We start from the raw sequence: 12,974 nt of genomic DNA on the forward strand, positions 1-12,974 counted from the left end.
TATATTTTGATGTGACACACTATTATATAATTCTAAGTCAATAAGACAAAATGTAATTTACTGTACTGAAACGAACTATTCCATTAACAGTCAGTGGTCCCTAAAAAAGTCAGCAGGTTGGCTCATTGGCAGCTGGGATCTAGTTCGTTTCGGACGTGTTTACATTTCATACAGCATGAACTCATCGCTGATATAAATGTGACGTTATTGTCGAATATGTCTTGCTATGTACTGTAGATCTAGGTAACGTTAGCTACCTAGCTACCTGGAATTTGGCTCTGTGGTGACGAGCGAGTTTAATTCAGCGCGATTCCATGTTTATTAAACGTAATGAACGCTAACTAGCTATCGTGGTAAATAGAAACGTTGCATATTTCAGCAAATTCAGTGTGTTCTTCATTATCTACCTACGTGCATGTGCTTGTATTTAATGTAGATTTCAGTTTCGCATGCATGCATTTTCCACAGCTAGCCAGCTTGACTTGTAGTGCTATGACTAAGTTCTTCCTATTATGCATGGTCAACAAGTGTAAGGTTAGACACTAAGCAAGACTTTCTCTATTCATTATGTCTCTTGAATACAGAATATCTTCCTTAATCGGAGTATGGTTAGGACAAGTGTAGTTCAAACGAAGCTAATGTTGCATCCCCAACATTTTAGTTATGCTAATCTCATGCAATCCCTCTGTCTCCCCATGTTAGCTCAACCCAGATGATGAGTCCAGTCAATTATGATTTCCAGGACATCAGGCCAGTCACACTACACCTTCCAGAAGAGACGGTCACCTCCTTGTACTGTGTCACTGCTAAGGGGCTGGAGGCCCAAGTGGCTTCCTTAGTGGAAGCCTTCCTGGTTGAAGTCTACCGCTGCAGAGTGTGCCAGTTCACCAGTGGCCTAAAAGGCAGTATCCAAACACACGTACTGGAGAGGCATGATTTAGGAGCCTCCTCCTGCCCTGGTCTTCCCTGTCTTGAGAAGGACAATGGCCTTGAGGTAGGGGTGGGAGTTGACAGGGAAGATGATGATGATGATGAATTGGACCAAAATGGCTCCCCAGGATACAACCTGGAGGATGACCTCCATTCTGTCTCAAAGGATGCTGATGATGACCAGATGGATCATATGGGCTTGGAGCGCATGTCCTTCCTGCTGCCCATGTATGGCATGCTGCCCAATATCAGTCCCCGGTCATGTGACATGGCCCTGAGTTCCAACTCGGACGGGAGCCTCCACGTTGCACAGACCTGTGAGGTAAGAGAGAAGTTTAACTGGAGTGGGAAAAAATTGTGTTTCAAATGCAGTGAAAATTCCAGTCGAGTGGATTCGTCACTAAAGGTGGACTAGTAATTTCCAATTCTATGTAGGCAATATATTCACAGATTTTTAGCTGAGAATCAGTTTTGTTTATCCTGCTCTGGTCCTATACAGGTGAGCACTTTGTTTGAGGAGGACGAGAGACATGTTGAGGAGGACGAAGAGGAGAGCGTGTTCCGATTGGATGCTGCCGACTCCGTCAACCTGTCGTGTCCAATGGGCTCGGTGGTGAAAAACGAGGCCAAGGATGATGAAATGGCCCAGTCAGCTCACCTCATGACCCTGGGCCTCTGTCGCATCTCCACAGCCAACAAGGGCCTCTCAGGCCGAGCGGTTACCCAGCTTCCCTCAACTCCCATCGGGCAAGAGGGTTTGGAGTCAGACACCTCCCTGGATGACAAAATGCCCCAGTCCCAGGGAAAGCAGTCCCCTCCTCCTCATGGCTCCAAGCAGCGGAGGTCACTGTTCTGTGTCCTCTGCCGCGCCACCCTGACCTCTAGACACTTGCTTGAGGTCCACCTTAAATGCCACAACGGGGACAGGGGCTTCAAGTGCCTTCAGTGCGGCTGGACGTCGGCCGGGTGGGGGGAGATGGAGCGCCACTGGAGGGCCCACGGGAAGAGGATGCGACGAGGGAAAAAAGAGAAAGAGAGGGGGATAAGGCCCCATGGCTGCCAGGTTTGTCTCCGGAAGTTCCGGAGTGTTAAGTCCCGGGATGCACATGAGCGGCGGCACCACAGTCAACGGCGGAGTCCTCAAGAATGCTTCACGTGCCAGCACTGTGACTACAGTGGTGAGGATCTGTTCCCGTGTTTGTTCCAATTTTACCCTACTATTCCACCTAACATTGAACTTGTTCCGGGATAGAGTTGCAAAGGGAGGGTTTATTACTGGAATCTTTACCAGTAAACTACTCAAATTTTGGTATCTGTCAAGTTTTTTAAAATTTTATCAGGTGACATCCGGTTGCCTTTTTGGGTACATATTATCACAGATGTCTGTAATTATCTCTGGGGTCGTTCCACCTCAAAATGCGAGAGGATTTTGACACCCAACATCTAAGATTGTTCTGAAATTGTTTCTGTAGTTAGAAACTAATAAGATAAGCATTTCTGCAATATTGTTTTGTTAAAATATAATTTGATCTCTGAAGAATTTAATCTAATTGATTGCACCCAAATTGGCAATTTTAATTTATAGGATTCAGATAACATTCAATAAATATAGTACGTAACATCTGGACAAAACTTCATCCTAACAATGAGTAAGACTTTTGTTTTTAAGCCGCCCACCCCAACGGCCAGTATACAGTATCAGTTCTCTATGTTTGACAAGTAGTATGAAGCTGCTGCTTGGAGTATTGTTGCTGATGCTTTTTGCCCATTCAGAAAGAGTATTAATTGAAGTCACCTGCATTTTCCCCCATAAATAAGTGTAATTTCCCCCCATAAATAAGTGTCAATGTACCAGCTTTTGCTCACCAGATGCTGTTCCTGCTATTGCCACACCCGTTTATCCATTTTGCTGGTCTCTTGTGTTTATTAAGTGTATCACAACATTATCTTTCAAACCTTGGGTAGAAAACCAATAGCTTTTGTGATGAAAATAAATTGATCATCCTCACAATTCAAGCCAGTCCTCAATGAAAGCAATTCAGTTTTTCCTTCCCTTAGGCTTAATCTATGTCCAGGAAACTGCCCCTGTGTGTGGTTTATTCCCTTAGACTACAGCAAACCGTTAGGCTACAGCAGTTATGTTATAGTCTCTAAGGGTTTTCAATGATAAAAGTCCCAAACATACACTGTATAGTGTTTTGTAATGGTATTGGGTTGTGTTTAGTCAATAACCCATTTCTCCATCACATTATTGGGCTTCATATGATAATTGCACCATAGGCATAGCCTTCTCAGAGAGCTGCCACATGTGGGACATATTCAAGGAGAGTTTGGTTGCTAAGAGAAGGACAAAATGAATTGCTTTCATGGGGGACTGGCTTAACTTGTGAGGATAACCACACAAAAAGCTATTGGTTTTCTACCCAAAGCTGCAAAGAAAATGCTGTGATACATTTGATTACACAAGAGGATAAAAGCAGGAACAGCCCGGTAGCTGGTACTTTCACTTCATTTTGGGGGGAAACGCAAGCGACTTCAATTGCTAATTTCTCTGATCAGGGAAAAAAACAAAAACATCACAAAAAACACTGGCAGTACATTACATAGTATGAATAAACAATGCTCTGAGTTGCAGCTTCATACAACTTGTCAAACTGATACTGTATACTGGCCATTGGGTTGGGCTTGGTGTGGGGTTTGGGTTGACTGGCTACCCAGACTCCTTGCTCCGGCTAAAAGCCACGCTCACGTACATTAGTTTCTTCTCCGCAATGAGTCTGGATTGGAGTAGCCCTCCAAACCATAGCCTGATAACTCAAGCTAATTGTTCCCGCAAGAAAGGGTGGGGACCGACAATACCACGATCAGAACAACTCCTAGAACTGCAAGCTTCAAGAAGGACATTCAATCTAAAAAGTACACCATTTGCGCAATGTATTTTTTTTACCCTGTGTGTGTACAGTACTGTATTTATTCTTGGGATATTGTTTTTCAAAAGGAAAATATCAGGAGAGTGTCTTTAATTCCCCAAGTTACCAAAGATTCTGTTAACTTTGGTAAATTACCAGCAGCTTTCCAACTCTATTCAGCGATGAACACATTTACATTAATACAGATGATACAAATTTTACCCAGCTGTACCATCTCTGTCTGTCTTCCAGATAAGTCGTGGGACAAGCTGCACAAACACATTCTCTCAGAGCACAAAGCCTTTGGAGACAGACTGACAAACCCGGATGGACTGAGCACCCATGTCGTGTAAGTAGTTTGCCTGTTCCCTTCCCGCGCCATAGTCTGAGAGCAACAAACCAACCTACTCATTGTGTGCACCCAAAATATTTAAAAAGCATTTGGTCTGGACATATGCCATATTTGAGTTTCATAAAAATGCATCCTTCTTCCCTCTATTCTGTGAAGTAATCAATGATTAGACATGGCACAATGGCTCAATCAAATAGCTTTCAGGAAAAAATTAACTTTTTAAAGAATTTTAATGGGAATACTGTTTAAAATCTATTTGGATGAATTTTCACAAGTTGGTCTTGGAACACAGTTGAGAGTTGATTATCTCAACCATACGTCTTTGACCATTAAAGGGGCAATCTGGTATTGGTACAACCATTTTGGACTTGATAATATACTTGGTAAAGATATACTGTATACCCATTGATTAGTGAAGAATATAACTTTTGTCTCAAACAGTAAAAAAAAAAAAATATGTAAATAAGGCATTTATGAAATTTTATTTATATAAGTATTCAGACCCTTGTGACTCATTGAGCTCAGGTGCATCCTGTTTCCATTGATCACCCTTGATGTTTCTACCACTTGATTGGTGGTAGAAATTTACCTGTGGTAAATTCAATTGATTGGACATGATTTGGAAAGGCACACACCTGTCTGTATAAGTTCCCACAGTTGACAGTGCATGTCAGAGAAAAAACCAAGCCATGACGTCGAAGGAATTTTCCATAGAGCTCCGAGAAAGGATTGTGTCGAGGCACAGATCTGGGGAAGGGTACCAAAAAATGTCTGCAGCATTGAAGTTCCCCAATAGGTTTAGAACCACCAAGACTCTTCCTAGAGCTGGCCGCTCGGCCAAACTGAGCAATCGGGGGAGAAGGGTCTTGGTCAGGGAGGTGCCCAAGAAGCCAATGGTCACTAATAACAGAGCTCCAGAGTTTCTCTGTGGAGATGGGAGAACCTTCCAGAAGGACAACCATCTCTGCAGCGCTCCACCAGTCAGGCCTTTATGGTAGAGTGGCCAGCCACTCCTCAGTAAAAGGCACGACAGCCCGCTTGGAGTGGCCCCTAAAGGACTCTGACCATGAGAAACAAGATTCTCTGGTCTGACGAAACCTGAATGCCTTGAGGGGCCCAGCCAGAGCCCGGACTTGAACACGATCGAACATCTCTGAAGATACCTGAAAATAGCTCTGCAGTGATGCTTTGAGATGGATTACCTGCAGAGAAGAAATGGGAGAAACCTCCAAATACAAGTGTGCCAAGCTTGTAGCATCATTCCCAAGAAGACTCGAGGCTGTTATCGCTGCCAAAGGTCCATACTGAATAAAGCGTCTGAATAGTTACAGTACTAGTCAAAAGTTTGGACACACCTACTCAGTCAAGGGTTTTTATTTATTTTTACTGTTTTCTACATTGTAGAATAGTAGTGAAGACATCAAATCATATAGTAACCAAGTTTTTTTTAAACAAATCTAAATATATTTTAGATTCTTCATAGTAGCTGATGACAGCTTTGCACACTCTTGGCATTCTCTCAACCAGCTTCACCTGGAATGCTTTTCCAACAGCCTTGAAGGAGTTCCCACATATGCTGAGCACTTGTTGGTTGCTTTTCCTTCACTCTGCGGTCCAACTCATCCCAAACCATCTCAATTGGGTTGAGGTTGGGTGATTGTGGAGGCCAGGTCATCTGATGCAGCACGTCCTGTTGAAAAACAAATGATAGTCCCGCTAAGCGCTAAACAGATGGGATGGCGTATTGCTAAAGAATCACTGACAGTGTCACCAGCAAAGCACCATCATACCTCCATGCTTCACGGTGGGAACCACACATGCTGAGATCATCTGTTCACCTCGCTCCGTGTCTCACAAAGACAGTGGTTGGAAACAGAAAGGTCCTCATGAGAGCCAGTTTCATCATAGTGCTTGATGGTTTTTGCAACTGCAAATTTTCCGTATTGACTGACCTTTATGTCTTAAAGTAGTGATGGACTGTTGTTTCTCTTTGGTTATTTGAGCTTTTCTTCCCATAATATGGGCTTTGTCTTTTACCAAATAGGGCTATCTTCTGTATACCACTCCTACCTTGACACAACACAACTGATTGTCTAAAACGCATTAAGAAGGGAAAAAAAATCCAGAAATTCATTTTTAACAAGTCACACTTGTTAATTGAAATGGATTCCAGGTGACTACCTCATGAAGCTGGTTGAATGCTAAGAATGTGCAAAGTTGTCATCAACGCAAAAGGTGGATACTTTGAAGAATCTCAAATATATATATATATTTTTTGATTTGACACTTATGCTTACTACATGATTCCGTGTGTCTTATTTCATAGTTCTGATGTCTTCACTATTATTCTACAATGTAGAAAATTGTAAAAAATTAAGAAAAACCCTGGAATCAGGTGTGTGTTTTTGCTTCGTCATTATGGGGTATTGTGTGTAGATTGATTTGGGAAAACAGTTGAATCCATTTTAGGCTGTAAAGTAACGGGGTTTGAATATTTCCCGAATGCTTTTATAGACACTTTATAGCCTCATGGTTAAAACTATAATGATCTCATGGATGGTCAGCCCTTGCATTAATGGCTGTCTTTATGAATTTGAGACTGGTTATATTTCGACAACCCATCCATCCCTCAGCTGTTTACCAAAACGACAATGGCGTCGTGACCGATTTGTTGTTGTTTTCAAGTGCAGATTGTCCATTTAACGTTGCCATCTCCAACCCACAGTTGTGCTTTGAGGAAGTTCACCCACGAAAGTAATTACCCACAAGATCTGCAAGGAGTGGAGCCAGAAAAGTGGAATAAGTGGATTCCGAAGCAGAGGGGAAGAAAGGACGGAGAGGAGGGCAGAGAGGAGCGCAGAGAGGAGCAAGGGCAGAAAGCGGAGGAATCGGTGAGGAAGAAAGGGAGGAAAGAGTTCTGCTGTGCCCTCTGCAACAGGTACAGTCACTCAGAAGTGTCAGTAATACATTTTACCACAAGGGGTCAGAGTACAGTTTGTTGTGGAAGAAAAGAGTATTGCAGAAGCTTTGTTTATTTCCTTTTCTGTGTGTTTTCAGTACCATGTAAAACTGGGCTGTAAAACCATAGAGATCCTATTAAATTAAACCCCTCAAAGTTCCAGAATGGTCTGAAAATGGCAGCCATTGTGGTCCGAGAGAAATCCAAACCAGTCTAATGAATGGCAGTAGAGGCATAGGTGATGCATTTCCTGCTTTTACTTGTGCAGGACAATAAAAGTAAGGCATGTGATTAGGGCTGGGCGATATGGCCAAAATATTATATCATAAATGGTATTTTAATTTTACGGTATGACTATTTGAAGGTATTTTATGTTTTTGATCAATAAAAGTTCTACATTGAGTAGTACGTGACCCTAGGGTGGAAACACATACATTCTAAATTATTTCAATGGGTCTTTCTCCATTCTGATTGATTGTTTTATACTGTTCAATTCAACTTCAACCTAAAATAATTTCCTGCATTTCCATCAATTTCAGCATTTCTTGCACTCATTTGAGATAATTTCCACACTGTCACGATATGGGCAAAAAAAACTAGGCCTTATTTTTAACCAAATGTTGCAATTGTGATATAGATCAAAACACTTGGATGAACTTTTGGAATCATGGAAATAGAATGTTCTATTACAAGTCTATAGTTAGAATATAAATAATACTGGGCACTTTGAATAAGGTGTGTGTTTGACATGACAACAAATGAAAATGTCATGGACGAGTTATTGTGACAGGGTAGGAACCAAAGTGATGTTCTGTGTTTCTTTGGGGACCCTATAATCTTTGGTTACATTAAATCTTTATTCATGTAGCCAACATATTCATGCTTCGCCTATTCCTATTTGATTTGGAAGATACTGTTGCACAAACAACATACGGATTTAGGCCCCTGCCAGCACTGGTAGAGCGCTCCTTAAGTGACGGTGTGGTACTAGGTCTGTGTGGAGTGAGTGACTGACTGACATAGGTGATGATGACTCAAGTAGCGGAGTAAACAACAAATGGATGTTACACACGGCGTATCACATTTAACAATTAAAAATACTGTTTACACAGGTTTCGTACAAATGGAATGTTGCCATATTGGCAGTTATTTAGAAACATTTATGGAAATGGATGGCTAGCTAGCTAACAAACATACAGTGCAGATAGTTTTACACTATGAATTTTTTAAGATTCTTAGCACAGCACTGGCAAACCATAGTTGAACAACTCCCTTGCCAAAATCGCTGACCTTTCATACCATCATAGATGTGGTAAAGAGGTCAATTGAACGGAGACCATGGCGGATAGAAGGATGCCAGATTGGTGCACATTCAACAAATCTTATTTTAACAAAGTGGATATTCGTCAAATCTTTCCCCCGTGCGTTTCCATTGTTTGGATCGAGTTCCATTGGCCTTACTGCATCAGTAGCTAGGTTTCAATCCAATTGGCGACAGATTTTAATGCGAATATTCAAAAATCTGCATTAAGAAAATATATTTTTTTTCACCAGTGGTGTCTCCACCAAATGGACTTTGTGCGGATAGAATCTTATTTGCTTATTTTTTTTACCTTTATTTAACTAGGCAAGTCAGTTAAAAACAAATTCTTATTTTCAATGACGGCCTAGGAACAGTGGGTTAACTGCCTGTTCAGGGGCAGAACGACAGATTTGTACCTTGTCAGCTCAGCTCTAACCACTAGGCTACCCTGCCGCCCCAGTGTGTGATGGCGTAGTGCACACAAAGTAATTTTCGCTTAAGTTTTCATGTTCAAAATAAAAATCTAAAGTTCAATGTGTTTGCATCACATTTTCCACTCCACTCACTCCTGAGTTTTGTCACAAAAACCTTTAGGTTAAATAGCAAATGTACCTCCTCTGGTCTTGGCACGTGTGCTCTAGCCAATAACGGATACAGTGCAGGTAGGCTAGTCTAAATGATGAGATTATTATGATAAGAGCGATAATATTTTAGTTTGCCAAGCATCGATCATCATGTCACCAGAATAAGACCCTCAATATTTTTTGTGAAGGAACATCAAGCTCATCAGTTCATCATAACTTATTACATCTGTAGCCTAGCAAACTGCATGCTTTCCTGACGAGTTGTAGTGGGAGGACATGTCATCGTGTGACATGAAGTTTACTTTGATATGATGGTTATTATATCAATATTTGCGCATAAAAGCATTACTGACATTTCTTGCATAATTAATTTTACCAACACAAAAAGTTCCCACCATGTCAAACGAACAAATGATCTGTCGGCATTTACAAAATTGTACTGAAGCTTCCTGTTTCAATCACAGCTGTCATGATTTTTTTTTATATATGGTATGACTTTATGCACTGTTACGAATCCCTTTTGGCCCGACAGTCTAGGGGGGGGATGGTAATGAGACTCGTAACATAACTCATGCAAATTATTATTGTGACAAAGGAAAAGTGTGAACGAAATAAGCACAACAACTGAAATCTACCGTCAAACTCTAGGTTTATTTATAAACACACGGTAATGGGGGGAGCAGGAAAAGGGGCTGAGCTGGACCCAAGGAAAGAAACTATAAGTATTCAAAAACACCCCTAAGCTAGACTAGCCTACTTTAACAACAGCTAACTAACCAAAAATACAGTGGGTGGTCCGCCCAGTTCTAACTAGTGTATTTAACAAAGTTCACCTACGGGTAGTGTATGCCCATGGGCGACTTGTCTTGGTTTCCCCCTTTTCCACCAGCAATCAAACACAAACACCATAACCAAAAACAATACTCACAGGTGATGACAAAGTGCTATGAGGTGCTTAAACAAAAGAGAGGTTACGACACAAAGCGAGAGTGAAACACAGAGACCTACAGACATGGCATTTACAGAGAGATTGAGCTGAGCTCTTGAACAAACAAATGATGGGGTTTTTAAACCATGGGGAAGGAACTGTGATAGGTTTAGGAAATATGAGGAGGTGTGTCTTCTGATTGATGATTGATTGTTGACTGATTGGGGAGTGATGATTTTCACCTGAGAGGGGAGAAGGAGAGAAAAGAAACACAGGATAACTGTATCCGTAACATGCACATAAAAGCTGTGGATGGAAACGTGGTTTATAAGAAGGTTCATGTTCTAGTGTTCTAATTCTATGTGTAAAACTTTCATAGAATCATTGCCACTTTATGGTGGTATAATTGCAGCACATATCAAGTAAATGCTACAGTGTGGGTTTGAGAGACATGCATAGAGGAAGCCCACTTTAAACAAACTACAACCTTTAAGGCCTAATGTATACACAATTTCTGAAGCATTGATGTAGTGCTTATAAAGACTTTCTGAATGACATATAAAGCCTTCATAACGTGTTGTTTATTTAAAGTATGACCAGGTTGTAAATGCATCTCAATGAGCCCTTTTTCCTGCCATGACAGGAAGTTCTCCACCAAGCTGACCATGCGTCGCCACATGGGCATCCACCAGGGGGACAAGCCCTTTGAGTGTCCCCATTGCCACTACAGCACCCGGCTCAAGGCCTCACTGGTACAGCACCTCCGTGTTCATACAGGTAACGTCTTTAGACCATGTTCAATCATCCTAGCTGGTGCTGTAGTCCGCACAAGGACACACACAATAACTGTGTTATTCATTACATTGTTGTACCTGTGTAGTAAGGCACATATTACTGTGTGTGTGACTTGTACATGTGGGAAATGTGTACGTTTTGGAGTGTTACATTTGTATTGTGAAGAGACAAGTCCAGAATAGCTGGACATTCAAAATCCAGTGTCGGGAACACTGCTGGAGGAGTAACTCAATTATTTGCCCATTGTGCGTTGGTTCTTACCAAGGGGCGGGGGGATGTTGCCGTAGCCCAAATTTATTAGAAAACTTTTCCCGCACCTTCTCTCCCAGCAATGACTTTGAGAGCTGTGTGGCCATGGTAACAGTAGTGAAGTTGTATAATATGCCATCAGGTTGAAGACTGAAATGTTCATCCCATATAGGTCAATTTTCCATTCCACTGACATGATATATACATAACAAACACAATGTTTAGGGGAATTCCGTGTTTCTCCCAGATAGGGCTACCCCGAGAAACATGCAGGAAAGCCGACACCAATATTTACTACATAATGCAGCCATTTTTTTGGGGAATTGGGGTGCACAGGTCAACAGAGTAATAATTTGCAGTTTGATTCTGAGCAAAACATTTTTTTTGTCAATAGTTTGGAAAGCTACTGAACCCCATAATAGTAACTGTTTTTTTGCTGAAGATTATGAAAATGAGGTTGAAAAGTGGTGAAATTGCCCTTTAAGTAGCTACCTACTCTGGCCCAATAAAACAGTTATCTACAGCAGCTTTCGGTTTAAAAATGTCTTTCTACTATACAAGGGGTGCAGAGTTCCCAACCTGTCCTTGAGGGCCACAGTCACATAGATTGTTGTACTTGCCTTTAAATACCTACTGTAGTGACTAGTGAAAAGCCAGCTTTTCAAATTGAAAAACAATGTTCTGAGCCCACCAATAATCTTGTACAGAGTTTTTAGTGTGACAATAATATGTGATAAAAGGTTCAGATTGAAGCCTTACTGTCTTTGTGACCTCTGAGCTGTCAACTATCTACCTGTAGGTGAGAAGCCCTTCAAATGCCTTCAGTGTCCCTACGCCTCCATCGACAGCAGCTCCCTGCGCCGACACTCCCGCACGCACACACAGGAGAGGCCCTACTGCTGCCAGTACTGTCCCTACAGCAGGTAACCACACACACACCCACTAATGCATGTTTAGAGTTCACGTTAATCGTTTGCTAACTCTATCTCTACTCCTCAATGACCTACTCTGTGTGCCTCGCCAGTCTCCCACACTGCCGACATTGTAAGTTAGCTCTCTCTCTCCCTCCCTGTCTGTCTCGCTCTCACTATCTCCCTCTTTCTCTTTCAATCTTTCTGTAGCATCCAGAAAAAGAGCTTAGATCTCCACGCACGACGCCACCACACAGGCGAGTCTTTCCCCTGCCACCTCTGTCCGTACGCTACACCGGACCGCCAGCTGCTGCTGCGCCATGTGCGCAAGCACCACTCTTCTGAACCATCCCACGTATTGGGACCAAGGACACCCAAACGTCCCAAATCCTCTGTCTCTGCAGGAAGGGTCCAGTAATGCTGACCTCTCTGGGTCATGTTCAGTAGTCACCAAACGAAAGAAAACTGACTGATTGAGAGGGACAACCTGGACTTCTTTTTCCATTGTGTGGCCTAATGGAACATGACCCTGGTCTTGAATGAAAATGTGTCTTTCATCATATTAAACAAGTACATCTATTTTACTACACCTCACAATACTTGACTTTAGAAATGAAATGGTAATTGGTAATTACATAGTAATAACCAAATCATTTTCTGTGAAGTTTCTGAAGTTGAATCGGTACCGCTTGCCGTGCAGCAACAGAGAGAACAGGCTAGCTGGAGAAGGGGTCCTTATGGTTTAACCCTGCTCATTCCTGATAAATGTAGGATGTTAGACAAATCTGACCAAATCCCCGGACACATTTTTTAGGGATCACAGTTTTGAGAGAGATATTATTTAAAGTCAGAGAGGACAATTGCAAGAAACTACATACAATCTTTTTTCATGTAATATTCATTATTGGCAGTTTTTTTGAGTTTGGAACAATTTTTTGGGAGAGTTTGAAATTGGGATCCTTTGCTCCAGACAAGGGCATTTCTGGGCATAGCCGACATGTAAATGTAATTTTTAAGCTCAAATCCACCCCATTTTCGAACGTTGCTATGAGCA

The 12,974-nt window shown here is 41.9% G+C and overlaps 1 protein-coding gene across 3 annotated transcripts; it reads left to right on the plus strand.

Annotated features, from left to right (window-relative positions):
* The first annotated feature begins 138 nt into the window (after nucleotides 1–138).
* si:dkey-154p10.3 (zinc finger protein 454) lies at nucleotides 139–12,504 on the plus strand. Of its 3 annotated transcripts, none has more exons than XM_064943427.1 (8): nucleotides 139–243; nucleotides 703–1,252; nucleotides 1,430–2,108; nucleotides 4,092–4,188; nucleotides 6,917–7,129; nucleotides 10,609–10,742; nucleotides 11,809–11,932; nucleotides 12,131–12,504. In XM_064943427.1, the coding sequence occupies exons 1-8, from the start codon at nucleotides 227–229 to the stop codon at nucleotides 12,336–12,338; spliced, it is 2,022 nt and encodes a 673-aa protein (XP_064799499.1). In that variant the 5' UTR covers nucleotides 139–226; the 3' UTR covers nucleotides 12,339–12,504. The 3 variants fall into 3 exon arrangements, with proteins under 3 accessions (XP_064799499.1, XP_064799507.1, XP_064799513.1); XM_064943435.1 differs by having other exon boundaries at nucleotides 142–353; XM_064943441.1 differs by having other exon boundaries at nucleotides 142–327.
* Nucleotides 12,505–12,974: the final 470 nt, after the last annotated feature.

Source organism: Oncorhynchus masou, chromosome 3, assembly GCF_036934945.1.
Source record: "Oncorhynchus masou masou isolate Uvic2021 chromosome 3, UVic_Omas_1.1, whole genome shotgun sequence".
In the NCBI taxonomy this organism is placed as follows: Eukaryota; Metazoa; Chordata; class Actinopteri; order Salmoniformes; family Salmonidae; genus Oncorhynchus; species Oncorhynchus masou.

What these genes read in the sequence shown, in the direction of transcription:
- si:dkey-154p10.3 (XM_064943427.1), top strand. An exon ending in GGACTGAGCACCCATGTCGT is followed by an intron (nt 4,189 to 6,916) that starts GTAAGTAGTTTG and finishes TCCAACCCACAG; the next exon opens with TTGTGCTTTGAGGAAGTTCA. An exon ending in CAGTACTGTCCCTACAGCAG is followed by an intron (nt 11,933 to 12,130) that starts GTAACCACACAC and finishes ATCTTTCTGTAG; the next exon opens with CATCCAGAAAAAGAGCTTAG.